The 15,710-nt window shown below is 44.7% G+C and overlaps 1 protein-coding gene across 2 annotated transcripts in view; it reads right to left on the reverse strand.

Annotated features, from left to right (window-relative positions):
• ankfy1 (ankyrin repeat and FYVE domain containing 1) overlaps positions 1 to 15,528 on the reverse strand; it is a 37,236-nt gene extending 21,708 nt beyond the window's left edge. Inside the window, exons 1-10 of one of the 2 annotated variants that reach the window (XM_029699580.1) lie at positions 15,456 to 15,528; positions 13,436 to 13,652; positions 12,945 to 13,063; positions 12,625 to 12,760; positions 12,237 to 12,360; positions 4,685 to 4,834; positions 3,106 to 3,271; positions 1,564 to 1,768; positions 1,019 to 1,087; positions 678 to 883 (exon numbers count right to left, since the gene is read on the reverse strand). In XM_029699580.1, coding sequence (XP_029555440.1) covers positions 678 to 883; positions 1,019 to 1,087; positions 1,564 to 1,768; positions 3,106 to 3,271; positions 4,685 to 4,834; positions 12,237 to 12,360; positions 12,625 to 12,760; positions 12,945 to 13,063; positions 13,436 to 13,652; positions 15,456 to 15,465 — 1,402 coding nt within the window. In that variant the 5' untranslated portion in view covers positions 15,466 to 15,528. Of the gene's footprint in view, positions 1 to 677; positions 884 to 1,018; positions 1,088 to 1,563; positions 1,769 to 3,105; positions 3,272 to 4,684; positions 4,835 to 12,236; positions 12,361 to 12,624; positions 12,761 to 12,944; positions 13,064 to 13,435; positions 13,653 to 15,102; positions 15,280 to 15,455 lie in introns of those variants that run through there. The other variant, XM_029699579.1, reaches the window with a different exon arrangement.
• Positions 15,529 to 15,710: the final 182 nt, after the last annotated feature.

Consider the following 15,710-nt stretch of genomic DNA (forward strand, 5'->3'; position numbering starts at 1 on the left):
ACCACCTCTAGCCGGCTTTGTATTCATGTTACCTGATGAAATTGCTGTACAATATGATCTTGTTGCCATCTGATGCACATTCAGATGTCATAAATCAGCACTGCAGAGCTCTCCCTGTCCTCTGCCGTGCCCTGATTGTATTACTGCTGATGATATCTGGAAATGTGCATGTACACCCTGGTCCATCTACTGTTGCTAGACTCAATCCTGACTTGTGCTCTGATATCTGCCTCACTGATTTCTGCTCTCGTAAAAGCCTGGGTTTTCTGCACGTTAACACTAGAAGCTTGTTACCTAAAATGGATCAATTGAAAGTGTGGGTTCACAGCTCCAATCCAGATGTGTTGGTCATCACCGTGACGTGGTAAAGGAAGAGTGTTTTGAATACTGATGTTAACCTTTCTGGTTATAAGCTTTTTCAGCAAGACAGGTCTTCCAAAGGTGGGGGAGTGGCAATCTTTACAGTCTCTCTTTATGTAGCGTTGTCTCTTGTTGTGATGTGTGTTTTGTCCTATATTTATATTGTATTTATTAAAAAAACAATAATCCCAGGCCCCCGTCCCCGCAGGAGACCTTCTGCCTTTTCCTAGGCCATCATTGTAAATAAGAATTTGTTCTCAACTGACTTGCCTAGTTAAATAAACATTATTTTTTTTAACTCAGTTTTGGAACAGTACCCGTGGCGGTGTCTGGTGCGTCTGGGTTACTGCCTCTCTGGATGAGCTGGGCTGCAAAGCTGTTTTCATCAAATGATGTTCCGTTCTCCACCACCAGAGCATCGTCCTCGAAGGGGTTAACATTGGGGTCAGAGGACACGGTGATGTACTGCAGGGCCAGCCACAACGCTGTACTACCCTCATGGTCCTTCAGCTCCAGGTCCAGCCTGAGGAGAGAGGCACAGGAGGAAAGGGGGACAGATGACAATGTTACACCAGGAAATAGAGGCGGCTATTAAGGGTGTTTTTAAAATCAGGTCAATGGCTTAGTGTTTAGTAAAGGGTTGCCTGTTTTAACTCACTGTTTACACTGTAGGAGCTGGTTGAACACAGGCTCGTTCCCCGAAACCACCGCTTCATGCAAAGGAGTTCTGGGAAACAAAAACAATCAAGAAATATATAAATCGCCACAGTATTGGGACAACTAGAAGAACAAAAAACCTCAGGTAACTCATACATAAAACAGATCAAAGCATTCAGCAGGGGTTAAAGCAGACTAACTACTATGGCTGAAACTTAAGTCGATCTCAGATCCATTATCTGGGGCCAAGTTAACCTCTCATGACAGAAGTTCTGACCATCATGCTTTTAGGGAAAAGGGGATTTATTTTGTATATGTATTAAACTGCGAGTTTGACCAATTCCAGTCCTTTTCAATATTGGAAATAAAAGAATCCATATGCCGGAAGAGAACTTTAACCCCTGTGGAAGCAACGGCAGATTGGCTATAAAGATTAGAGGCCGATTTCAAGTGAAAGAACAATCAATCAAAAACATAAACAGTGATTTTAATAGACTTTTGTTATATCACACCAGATGAGGTCATTGATTCAGGATGACTACCCACCTTCCCTTGCTGTTCTGCATGTTGGGGTTGGCCCCTGTCTTGAGCAGAACCTCTGCGATGTGGGCCATGCCACTCATCACGTCCCCAGAGTGCTTCCTGGGACTGAAGGAGCACACCAGGTGCAGGGGGGTCTCCACCGCTCCGACCGTGGCCGCGTTCACCTGGGCCGAGTGGCGGATCAGGAAAGTGGAGGCAAACTCATCACCTGTGGGGGCGGAGGGAGACAAGAAAGGGATGAGTGGAGGGGGAAACATTATCTACGTCCCCATTCTCCACACTTTTCCATTCAATGACTGGTTATGTACAGGTCACAGGAGGCTGGTGAGGGAAGGATGACTCATAATTAAGACTGGAATGAAGTGAATGGAATGGTATCAAAACACAAGGAAACCATGTGTTTAATACTATTCCACTCCAGCCACTACCATGAGCTCGTCCTCCACAATTAACGTTCCACCAGCCGCCTGTGGCGCAGGTACTGTAGTGCACACGTGTGGAGAATCAGAACACACACTGGGGTGTGCCTTACCCTCAACACGCTTTATCTCTAGCCCAGCGTTGAGCGTTGATAGGGAGGGTTGTGTTATTGTCTCTAGCCCAGAGTTGATAGGGAGGGTTGTGTTATTGTCTCTAGTCCAGCGTTGATAGGGAAGGTTGTGTTATTGTCTCTAGCCCAGCGTTGATAGGGAGGGTTGTGTTATTGTCTCTAGTCCAGAGTTGATAGGGAGGGTTGTGTTATTGTCTCTAGCCCAGCGTTGATAGGGAGGGTTGTGTTATTGTCTCTAGTCCAGCGTTGAGCGTTGATAGGGAGGGTTGTGTTATTGTCTCTAGCCCAGCGTTGATAGGGAGGGTTGTGTTATTGTCTCTAGCCCAGCGTTGATAGGGAGGGTTGTGTTATTGTCTCTAGCCCAGCGTTGATAGGGAGGGTTGTGTTATTGTCTCTAGCCCAGCGTTGATAGGGAGGGTTGTGTTATTGTCTCTAGCCCAGCGTTGATAGGGAGGGTTGTGTTATTGTCTCTAGCCCAGCGTTGATAGGGAGGGTTGTGTTATTGTCTCTAGTCCAGAGTTGATAGGGAGGGTTGTGTTATTGTCTCTAGCCCAGCGTTGATAGGGAGGGTTGTGTTATTGTCTCTAGCCCAGCGTTGATAGGGAGGGTTGTGTTATTGTCTCTAGTCCAGAGTTGATAGGGAGGGTTGTGTTATTGTCTCTAGCCCAGCGTTGATAGGGAGGGTTGTGTTATTGTCTCTAGCCCAGCGTTGATAGGGAGGGTTGTGTTATTGTCTCTAGCCCAGCGTTGATAGGGAGGGTTGTGTTATTGTCTCTAGTCCAGCGTTGATAGGGAGGGTTGTGTTATTGTCTCTAGCCCAGCGTTGATAGGGAGGGTTGTGTTATTGTCTCTAGCCCAGCGTTGATAGGGAGGGTTGTGTTATTGTCTCTAACCCAGCGTTGATAGGGAGGGTTGTGTTATTGTCTCTAGCCCAGCGTTGAGCCTGAAGCAGTATAGTACATGACATACTGTAGGGAATGTGGAGCGCCCCCTACCTCTTTGGATGGCTTTGTGCAGAAGGCTCCAACCACTCTGGTCCACCATGTCCACATCTGCCTTGTTGTTGACCAGCGTTGTGGCGATACTCTCCAGTTTACCAGACAGAGCCAGGTCCATAGCCAAGTCCCCATTGTTGTCCAGTTCATTCAGCTTCCCAGGCAACTAGGGATGTGGAGAATAGAAGAACATGTATTCTACTCTACACTGAACAAAAATATCAACGCAACATGTAAAGTGTTGGTCCCATGTTTCATGAACGGAAATGAAAGATCCCAGAAATATTCCATACGTACAAAAAGCTTATTTCGCTCAAATTTTGAGCACAAATTTGTTTACATCCCTGTTAGTGAGCATTTCTCCTTTGCCAATATAATCAATCCACCTGACAGGTGTGACATATCAAGAAGCTGATTAAACAGCATGATCATTACACAGGTGCACCTTGTGCTGGGGACAATAAAAGGCCACTAAAATGTGTAGTTGTGTCACACAACGCCAGAGATTTCTCAAGTTGAGGGTGTGTGCAATTGGCATACTGACTGAAGCAATGTCCACTAGAACTGTTGCCAGAGAATTTAATGTTTATCTCTCTACCATAAGCCGCCTTCAGCATCGTTTTAGAGAATTTGGCAGTACGTCCAACCGGCGTCGCAACCGCAGGCCACGTGTAACCACGCCAGCCCAGGACCGCCACATCCGGCTTCTTCACCTACGGGATCGTTTGCGACCAGCCACTCGGACAGATGACGAAACTGTTGGTTCGAACAACCAAAGATATTCTGCCCTAACTGTCAGAAACCGTCTCAGAGAAGCTCATATGATTCCTTGTCGTCCTCACCAGGGTCTTGACCTGACAATGGCACTTTGAATGCACAGAGAAACCGTGACAAGATCCTGAGGCCCATTGTTGTGCCATTAATTCGCTGCCATCACCTCATGTTTCAGCATGATAATGCACGGCCCCATGTCGCAAGGATATGTAAACAATTCCTGGAAGCTGAAAATGTCCCAGTTCTTCCATGGCCATCATCCATTGAGCATGTTTGGGATGCTCTGGATCGACGTGTATAACAACGTGTTCCAGTTCCCACCAACTTTACACAGCCATTGAAGAAGAGTGGGACAACATTACACAATCAACAGCCTGATCAACTCTATGCGAAGGGGACGTGTCTCACTGCATGAGGCAAATGGTGGTCACACCAGATACTGACTGGTTTTCGGATCCACGCCCCTACATTTTAAGGTATCTGTGACCAACAGAAACATATCTGTATTCCCAGTCATGTGAAATCCATAGATTAGGGCCTAATTCATTTATTTCAAGTAACTGATTTCCTTATATGAACTGTAATTGTTGCATGTAATATTTTTTGTTCAGTGTAGATAGAAAGACATGTAAAGAGAAGGCTGTTTAGTTGGCTTCTCAACACTGATCTGTCATCAGCACCCAACAGACTCTGAATACAGGCCCTGCTCCAGATGAGATAACAGGATATTGGTCTTCAGTGAAACCTGTTACACTGAACATACTTAGGGTTGCCTCCGAGGCAAACGTGTGTAGGCGTCGCTCACCTGCGAGTCCATCTCAATGAGGTAGAGGAAGACCACGTCTTCCCTCTCGACCTTGATGGCTTTGTGAAGTGGGAACTCCGTTTTAGACTTTATCATCTTGTAGAGCAGAGGAGCACTCATAGTGCTGAAGTCCTCTTTCCTCAGGTCATCCTGTCGAGACAAAGACATTAAATTATAATTTTAAAAAAATAATGTTTTTAAATGCTCTGTCATCTAGGTTATAGAAATATAATTTCTAGAACAGACATTCCCATTAAAAAAAGGTGGTCTTAAAGAGGGATCTTGTCCCATCTAGTACTTCTAGATGGTGATACATTAAGACAGGTAGATGTGGGTTTTGTTTCAATACTTCATTTCTTTATATTTTCCTTTGGGGCTGGGCGAAATGGACTAAATTCCATATCTAGATTTTTTTCAAACTTATAGGCGATTCACGAGATACACACTTTATATACACCTCAATTTTGATATAAAAGATCTCTAAATAGGCTTCGTTGAACAATTTAAAAAAAAAGGTCAATACACTGCATTTCAAAACAGTCTGGAATAATATAATTATTTCAGGGCTTGTAAAATTATACCTAGGTTAAACATAAGCCTCCAACTCTAAGACCCAGTAATAATTAAATTATTTTATTGAAATAGTTTAACCTGCTTTTTTGCAATATTCACTGATCTTGGCTTTCAAGACCGTGAAAATGCAGTTTTTGATACAAATGTAAACAGAACCATGAATAATGAACATTCACTAATAACGACTAAGTTCTTGTAGCAGGCCTTATAGAAAATATACATACAGTGAGGGGAAAAAAAGTATTTGATCCCCTGCTGATTTTGTACGTTTGCCCACTGACAAAGAAATGATCAGTCTATAATTGTAATGGTAGGTTTATTTGAACAGTGAGAGACAGAATAACAACAAAACAAATCCAGAAAAACGCATGTCTAAAATGTTATAAATTGATTGGCATTTTAATGAGGGAAATAAGTATTTGACCCCCTCTCAATCAGAAAGATTTCTGGCTCCCAGGTGTCTTTTACACAGGTAACGTGCTGAGATTAGGAGCACACTCTTAAAGGGAGTGCTCCTAATCTCAGTTTGTTACCTGTATAAAAGACACCTGTCCACAGAAGCAATCAATCAATCAGATTCCAAACTCTCCACCATGGCCAAGACCAAAGAGCTCTCCAAGGATGTCAGGGACAAGATTGTAGACCTACACAAGGCTGGAATGGGCTACAAGACCATCGCCAAGCAGCTTGGTGAGAAGGTGACAACAGTTGGTGTGATTATTCACAAATGGAAGAAACAAAAGAACTGTCAATCTCCCTCGGCCTGGGGCTCCATGCAAGATCTCACCTCGTGGATTTGCAATGATCATGAGAACGGTGAGGAATCAGCCCAGTACTTCACGGGAGGATCTTGTCAATGATCTCAAGGCAGCTGGGACCATAGTCACCAAGAAAACAATTCGTAACACACTACGCCGTGAAGAACTGAAATCCTGCAGCGCCCGCAAGGTCCCCCTGCTCAAGAAAGCACATATACATGCCCGTCTGAAGTTTGCCAATGAACATCTGAATGATTCAGAGGACAACTGGGTGAAAGTGTTGTGGTCAGATGAGACCAAAATGGAGCTCTTTGGCATCAACTCAACTCGCCGTGTTCGGAGGAGGAGGAAGGCTACCTATGACCCCAAGAACACCATCCCCACCGTCAAACATGGAGGTGGAAACATTATGCTTTGGGGGGGTTTTTCTGCTAAGGGGACAGGACAACTTCACCGCATCAAAGGGACGATGGACGGGGCCATGTACCATCAAATCTTGGGTGAGAACCTCCTTCCCTCAGCCAGGGCATTGAAAATGGGTCTTGGATGGGTATTCCAGCATGACAATGACCCAAAACACACGGCCAAGGCAACAAAGGAGTGGCTCAAGAAGAAGCACATTAAGGTCCTGGAGTGGCCTAGCCAGTCTCCAGAACTTCAATTCCATAGAAAATCTGTGGAGGGAGCTGAAGGTTCGAGTTACCAAACGTCAGCCTCGAAACCTTAATGACTTGGAGAAGATCTGCAAAGAGGAGTGGGACAAAATCCCTCCTGAGATGTGTGCAAACCTGGTGGTCAACTGCAAGAAACGTCTGACCTCTGTGATTGCCAACAAGGGTTTTGCCATCAAGTACTAAGTCATGTTTTGCAGCAGGGTCAAATACTTATTTCCCTCATTAAAATGCAAATCATTTTATAACATTTTTGACATGCTTTTTTTCTGGATTTTTTTGTTATTCTGTCTCTCACTGTTCAAATAAACCTACCATTAAAATTATAGACTGATCATTTCTTTGTCAGTGGGCAAACGTACAAAATCAGCAGGGGATCAAATACTTTTTTCCCTCACTGTAGGTCTCAAACAATTTCTCAAGCACAAGCCCACGTGCTAGTGAGTTGCCAGCTAATCTTTATATCTCAAGTTCTGCCAACTATCTATTTTCTAGCTAACAAACTAGAACTGTTATGAATACACCCTCTCCAACTGTTTGCACAAAAACAACTTTGTTTTAGATGTTGAAATCAAGTGGCCTACCTGGATAAATTGCTTATTTCTCAGAATGAGAACGAGTTGTCAGTTCCTTATATAAAATTTATTGTTATGCTCATTGAACATTTATAAAAACACAGACTAGACAACTAGAACACAACGGTGTTTGTCTAAAATACTGATAGCGGTACGTGGTACCTCAATGCCGCACGCAACAGAAACGGAGCATAAATATTCACAATCATGTTCACTAATACCGCCGTTTTAGTAGAGTCGGCTCTGTTGTAAATTTGGGGAATTGAGACAAAAAAAAGGTATTATAAAGTACTACTCTATTATAGTAAAATAACATCTCAATGTGTTTCGGTGCACATATGAGTGATGATGATGGACCAAACCTCAAGTGCAAATAGCGAGTTGAAACTGCTTATTGTCAGAGAGGAAGAGATTATATTTTGTCTTTGTTGTTGTGAACGGCAGGGGGAGGGGCTTGGTGTTGGTAGGTGCACAGGGCACACAGCATGGAAGGAGGGGCTTGGTGTTGGTAGGTGCACAGGGCACACAGCATGGAAGGAGGGGCTTGGTGTTGATAGGTGCACAGGGCACACAGCATGGAAGGAGGGGCTTGGTGTTGGTAGGTGCACAGGGCACACAGCATGGAAGGAGGGGCTTGGTGTTGGTAGGTGCACAGGGCACACAGCATGGAAGGAGGAGCTTGGTATTGGTAGGTGCACAGGGCACACAGCATGGAAGGAGGGGCTTGGTGTTGGTAGGTGCACAGGGCACACAGCATGGAAGGAGGGGCTTGGTGTTGTTAGGTGCACAGGGCACACAGCATGGAAGGAGGGGCTTGGTGTGGGAAGGTGCACAGGGCACACAGCATGGAAGGAGGGGCTTGGTGTTGGTAGGTGCACAGGGCACACAGCACGGAAGGAGGGGCTTGGTGTGGGAAGGTGCACAGGGCACACAGCACGGAAGGAGGGACTTGGTGTTGGTAGGTGCACAGGGCACACAGCACGGAAGGAGGGGCTTGGTGTTGGTAGGTGCACAGGGCACACAGCACGGAAGGAGGGGCTTGGTGTTGGTAGGTGCACAGGGCACACAGCATGGAAGGAGGGGCTTGGTGTTGGTGTGGGAAGGTGCACAGGGCACACAGCATGGAAGGAGGGGCTTGGTGTGGGAAGGTGCACAGGGCACACAGCATGGAAGGAGGGGCTTGGTGTTGGTAGGTGCACAGGGCACACAGCACGGAAGGAGGGGCTTGGTGTGGGAAGGTGCACAGGGCACACAGCACGGAAGGAGGGGCTTGGTGTTGGTAGGTGCACAGGGCACACAGCACGGAAGGAGGGGCTTGGTGTTGGTAGGTGCACAGGGCACACAGCACGGAAGGAGGGGCTTGGTGTTGGTAGGTGCACAGGGCACACAGCACGGAAGGAGGGGCTTGGTGTTGGTAGGTGCACAGGGCACACAGCATGGAAGGAGGGGCTTGGTGTTGGTGTGGGAAGGTGCACAGGGCACACAGCATGGAAGGAGGGGCTTGGTGTTGGTGTGGGAATGTGCACAGGGCACACAGCACGGAAGGAGGGGCTTGGTGTTGGTGTGGGAAGGTGCACAGGGCACACAGCACGGAAGGAGGGGCTTGGTGTTGGTAGGTGCACAGGGCACACAGCACGGAAGGAGGGGCTTGGTGTTGGTGTGGGAAGGTGCAGAGGGCACACAGCACGGAAGGAGGGGCTTGGTGTTGGTGTTGGTAGGTGCAGAGGGCACACAGCACGGAAGGAGGGGCTTGGTGTTGGTGTGGGAAGGTACACAGGGCACACAGCACAGAAGGAGGGGCTTGGTGTTGGTAGGTGCACAGGGCACACAGCATGGAAGGAGGGGCTTGGTGTTGGTAGGTGCACAGGGCACACAGCATGGAAGGAGGGGCTTGGTGTTGGTGTGGGAAGATGCACAGGGCACACAGCACGGAAGGAGGGGCTTGGTGTTGGTGTGGGAATGGGCACAGGGCACACAGCACAAGAGGGGCTTGGTGTCACAGCACAGAAGGAGTGAAGGAGACGAGAACAAAACACTTTAAAAATGTTTTAAAAAACTAGATTTTTGCGATACAGGCATTTGGAACATTGCACTAATACATACATTCCAATGAATGTGATATATCACCCAGCCCTAGTTGTCTGTCTTTAATGAAAACACTTCCAAGGTGTCAAATTGTATTCCTATTGAAATGAGATCCATCTCCTCCTCACTCCAAACCTCTAAATCAAAGTCTATGCCAGAGTAATAAAGGTAGAATGACAACAGATTGAGCAGAAGCACTAAAAGCGGTCAGTCAGTCAGTCAGGTGGCTGAAGATGACCAGTCATTTCCTGAGTCCTAGTCATAAACATAACCTTGAGGATCACAGAGAAGTCGAGCGAAGGGATTTACGAGGTTATAAAACGATGGGTTTTCTTGACACGCAGGGCGAGAGAAAAGAGAGATAATTCCAGTCTGAGCTCAGGACTAAAAGACAAGGTATATTACCCCCAGAGACTGGACAAATGGATACAGAACAGATGACTTGTTTCCATGGGGAATGTAGTGATACCTTCCAGAGATTCAGCTGTTGGGTACAACTGCTAGATTATTAAATGCAATCAATTCCATTGAAGGCGTTTTAAAAATATATTTATCTTTAGACGAGGTAAAGGACAGTTAAGGTGACAGTATAATCCTGTCTACAGTTTGGACAGTCAGTGTAGTGTTTATCCTATATTCATTTAGCAGCAGTGGCCCAAAATATGATGTAATTTTTATATAGATATATACACAGTGCACTAAACATTATGAACACCTGCTCTTTCCATGACATAGACCAGGTGAAAGTAGGGCTGGGCGAAATGGCCAAAATATTATATCACAGTATTTATTTTTAAAAAATTAAAAATTAAATGGACGGTATTTGACAGAATTTTTAGTTTTTGAATAATAAAAGTTCTACATTTGCTTTATGAGCAGTGAGTGATCCCAGGGGTCTTTATGAGCAGTGAGTGATCCCAGGGTGCTTTATGAGTAGTCAGTGATCCCAGGGTGCTTTATGAGCAGTGAGTGATCCCAGGGTGCTTTATGAGCAGTGAGTGATCCCAGGGTGCTTTATGAGCAGTGAGTGATCCCAGGGTGCTTTATGAGCAGTGAGTGATCCCAGGGTGCTTTATGAGCAGTGAGTGATCCCAGGGTGCTTTATGAGTAGTCAGTGATCCCAGGGTGCTTTATGAGCAGTGAGTGATCCCAGGGTGCTTTATGAGCGGTGAGTGATCCCAGGGTGCTTTATGAGCGGTGAGTGATCCCAGGGTGCTTTATGAGCAGTGAGTGATCCCAGGGTGCTTTATGAGCAGTGAGTGATCCCAGGGTGCTTTATGAGCAGTGAGTGATCCCAGGGTGCTTTATGAGCAGTGAGTGATCCCAGGGTGCTTTATGAGCAGTGAGTGATCCCAGGGTGCTTTATGAGTAGTGAGTGATCCCAGGGTGCTTTATGAGCAGTGAGTGATCCCAGGGTGCTTTATGAGCAGTGAGTGATCCCAGGGTGCTTTATGAGCAGTGAGTGATCCCAGGGTGCTTTATGAGCAGTGAGTGATCCCAGGGTGCTTTATGAGCAGTGAGTGATCCCAGGGTGCTTTATGAGCAGTGAGTGATCCCAGGGTGCTTTATGAGCAGTGAGTGATCCCAGGGTGCTTTATGAGCAGTGAGTGATCCCAGGGTGCTTTATGAGCAGTGAGTGATCCCAGGGTGGCAACACATACATTCTAAGCGGTTTCAATGAGTCTCTCCATCCTGATTGAACAGTATAAAACAATTCACCTTCAACCAAAACAAATTTCAGCACTTTTATCATTTCTGCATTTCCTGCACTCAATTGCAGTGGTCGAAAACGTATCCAATTGCCATACTTGAGTAAAAGTAAAGATACGTTAATAGAAAATTACTCAAGTAAAAGTCACCCAGTAAAATACTACTTGAGTAAAAGCCTAAAAGTATTTGGTTTTGAATATACTTAAGTATCAAAAGTAAATGTAATTGATAAAATGTACTTCAGTATCAAAAGTATAAATAATATCAAATTCCTTATATTAAGCAAACCAGACGGCACCATTTTCTATTTATTTACGGCTATCCAGGGTCACACTCCAACACTCAGACATAATTTACAAACAAAGTGTGTGTGTTTAGTGAGTCCTCCAGATCAGAGGCAGTAGATGACCAGGGATGTTCTCTTGATAAGTGTGTAAATTGGACCATTTTCCTGTCCTGCTAAGCATTCAAAATGTAACAAGTACTTTTAGGTGTCAGGGAAAATGTATGCAGTAAAAAGTACTGCATTTTCTTTAGGAATGCAGTGAAGTAAAAGTATAAAAGTTGTCAAAAATAATAGTAAAGTACAGATACCCCCAAAAAATTTAACTTAAGTAGGACTTTAAAGTATTTTTACACCACTGCTCAATTGAGAATTTCCACACTGCCACGTAGGGCTGCACGATATAGGCAAATAATCTAGGACTTATTTTTAACCAAATGTTGCAATTGTGATTTGACTTGCGAATTAGAGCTAAACTGTTGGAATCATGGAAATAGAATGACTATTCTAATGATATAGTTGCAACATAATAGTGGGCACTTTGAATACAGTGTTTAAGACGACATCGTATTAAAATGCCAGGGACGAGTTAATGTGACAGGGTAGGAGCTAAAGTGTTGATAAGTGTTTCCTAGGGGACCCTATAAGCTTTGGCTACATTGCATGTTCTCTTAGCTACTTCATTCATGTAGCTAACATATTCTTGCTTTGCATATTCTTCTTTGATTTGGAAGGTACTGTTGCACAAACAACATGCTGATTTAGGTCTACACCATCACTGGTATTATCAGGCTGTATTAGCTAGCTACGTTTGCTCTTACTCAGTACATGTATTAGCTAGCTAGCTAATAACAGTGAACAGTCAGTTGGACGGTCAGTTGGACAGCGGAGACTCACCCAGTGGCTGGCGATGATCTCTCCACAGTAGTTCATGAGAGTTGTGGCGTCCAGCTCCTCAGCCGTCTGGTAGAACCGGATACAATTTCTCACGTTCACCGATGACATCACCCCTTTCTCACACCTTTGCCAAGAGAACAAAAGCAATATTTGAGGACATTGATGTCAATGGGAAATATTGTACAATGCATTCATAGCCTAGAGGATAGGAAAACACAAAGAGCCTAAGAGGTACTGTGAGTTTTAGATGACAGTCGGTAACAGTGCAGTCACCAACTAATCTACAAACCGTAACGAGTAGTCATCTACGATGTAAGGTCATCAGCAACTGAGCAGAACTGATTCTCTCAGACGCAGACAGTGTGTGTGTCAGGCAGCCCCTGCCTACCTCTCTCGAAGCAGCTGCAGTTGGAAGCGGTTGGCCAGCTTCATCAGGTCGATGAGGAAGGCATCGTCCTCGCTGAGCTCCAGGTTGTCTGTATAGGCCCAGCGCAACATTGCCATGGCAACCTCCGGTTTGGCATCTGGAACACCCAGCATGGTCGAAGACAGTGTTAACGACCCAGAGTGGAATGAAATATAACTTTACTTAACTATAGCTACACTATCAATAAACTGCTTTTAATGCAGTTGTTGGAAGACAGTTTGTAGCACATTTTCCAAAAACAGTGGACTCGTCTTTCTTCTTGAGGTACACGCTCAACTCACCAGACAGGTCCAGTTCTGAGGTGGAGGCCAGGTTGGCCAGGCTCCAGGCATCACTGCGAGCAGCCAGGACAAACTTGTGAGCGTTGAGCGTCATCTCTCCAACCGTCACCTTCAGATCACTACAAACATGGCAACAGTCAACATAAGTGAGAAAGAATATAGCCCATGTCCATAACTACAGTAACTAGGTATTGCATATATTTTCCCAGGATTTCAGTAGAAAGCTGTGAATCATAGAATCTTAGACCTTTGTATAACCACTGGAAATAATTGATCATTGGGGTGTTATTGAACAATGAATATGACATCAATTAATAAAACAATGAATTTCACATCAAGTGCAATTTTTCCTTTTCTTGGCTTTTCCACATCAAGAAAAAGGAGCAAAAAAAAAAAAAAAAAACCAGCAGGTCCTCTTTCTGACTGTAACCATGGCAACAGCACGTTGCTGCATACATTATATCACACCTCTCCCCTCCTGTTCCCCTCACCTGTACTGGTCCTGCTGGTAGAGCTGGGCCACGATGTCCAGCAGACGGCTGATGAAGGTGTCTCCTGCCCCAGTTGCGAAGGTGTTGGTGGAGCCCTGGCCGGAGGTTTGAGCAGCCAGCACAGCACATCGCCTCTCTGTGTCAGCCAGCTTCTGCTGCATCTTCACATACTCCTGCCTCAGCAGGGCTAGGTGCTTCTGCAGCTTGGCCACCTCCTCTGTCACAGAGAGAGGGAAGAGACGGAGTGAGGGGAGAGGTAGAGAGACAAATGGAGGAGGTGAAGAGAACAGGGAAGCTAGTAAAGAGCTAGGCCTTATGCTGGATTAGGGTTGCATTAAGCACATTCTGGCTCACAATGCTTTGTGTTGTTTGTCCAGATTATGAAATTAACAAAAATAGACGTTGTACAACCAAACAGTAAAAACAACCCGTCTAATTTTCTCTTGCTATAGTAACCCAAATCAGGGTTGTATTGTTTCAAGGATGCCTAGTATTTCTCAAGGCAGGTTCCTGTCTAGATATAAACTAGGGAGGTTTCTCTTTAAGGCTTATGTGTCAGAGCCCACTCAACCCAGGCCTGCACACAACTTCCCGCTCCTATTTCCTTCCCATTTCTGCTTACATTTGAGTGAAGACTGAATGCTGAGGCAGCACATAACTTTGCCCTCCCACGGGTCAGAGGGTTAACTAGCTGACTGGCTATAGCTTCATATACAGTCATTGGGCTATTGTCATGGGGAAGGGACGGCTGCCAGTACCACCTGATCAACGGCCACAGGAAAGGATCACTGCTGCAACAGCAAGATAGGCTGAGCTGTTTAACGAAAAACAGTTTCAGAGTCACATATATTACCACAGTGCAACTTATTGTCACACTTCATTCACAATGTTCCGTTCATTTTGAAAAGGGAGGATTTGATTGCCAATGTTGTGCATGTTATAAGCTTCTTACCTTCAACTCAGCACTTTTAGACATCTTTAAAATAAACTTTATTGGACCAATAAAAATATAGTTTTCTCAAAGTGTCTAAAGCACTTGGGACCACAATGGAAGAGTGACAAGCTTACGCAATCTAGCTAGTGAGAAATGATTGACTGACTTGAAAAAAAATTGGGAAATACTAAACGAAATCAATGCATGCAACAGTTAAAAGGCAGCACACACACACCAACTGGTATATCGTTATAATTTATACCGAGTAGCAAGCTAGTACTGTAGGCCTACTCTACATTCACACACAGCTGAATGTAAACATGTTTCAACTGGCTGTAGTCACATCTAAACAACACATCGAGGCACTGACAGTGCTGTCAAAGCAAGCAAATTAGTTGCCGAGTAACCAATTCATCTTGACTGAAGCCACATTTATATATCACACTGGTCAAATACCCAAACATTTTCGCTAGTTACAATAAACATACGTGCTCAATAACACAAAGCAATTTTACATTTGGTTACAATGTTTAATTTAACTATCTAGCATGGTACTGTAGCCAAAGTTAGCTAGCGAGCTGGCTAGCTAGCTAACTTAACGGTACATTGTAACGTAATGCTCATCATAAAAATGAACCTGTCCTCGGTCGATTTGCTAAGTTATAAAAAAAAAAAAATCAACAAAAAAAATACTAACGTTAGCTAATATCAAATGATCGCGTTTAATAATCACCTTCCTTATGCATTCTGCGTTAGCAAATTCTGCTTTCTTTAGTTACCAATCCCGTTCATTGAGTCCAACCACCCGGCGAATTAAGTGGCTAGCCCTGCTAAACTAGCCAACGTTTAGTTGGCTTCTCCGCCCAACCCAACAACATACCACCCGACCAGATATAGTAAAACCCGACTAGCTAGTTAGTTGCAAGGGAAAATTACCAACTAACTGTACAAGACGAAGGGGAGACAGTCGTTTATGTTTTATAACATCCCAATTAAATCAAATACAGTATAGCCATTCAAATAATGCATTTAATTCGAGTCTAATAAAGAAAGGGCGTAAAAATGTTCAACAAATCAGCCACATACCTTCAGCCATGATGGTTCCGTGGCTTTTGGTTTGCTATCGCGAGATCACAAAGCCGAAAGTGGGCGGTGACAGTAAATTCTCTATTCGACAGGTATATCAGCATCTTTCCAAAGTTGTCTTGAAAAGTAACTGGCATCTTTGACTGATATGCATTGTGAAATAATACACTGAGAAGTTTCCAAATCTGCATTGACTGCGTACCTTGCATATTGTTTCAAATCAATTCAACTTGTTCAGATTTATGGGAATGCATG

Source organism: Salmo trutta, chromosome 19, assembly GCF_901001165.1.
Source record: "Salmo trutta chromosome 19, fSalTru1.1, whole genome shotgun sequence".
NCBI classification, from domain to species: domain Eukaryota; kingdom Metazoa; phylum Chordata; class Actinopteri; order Salmoniformes; family Salmonidae; genus Salmo; species Salmo trutta.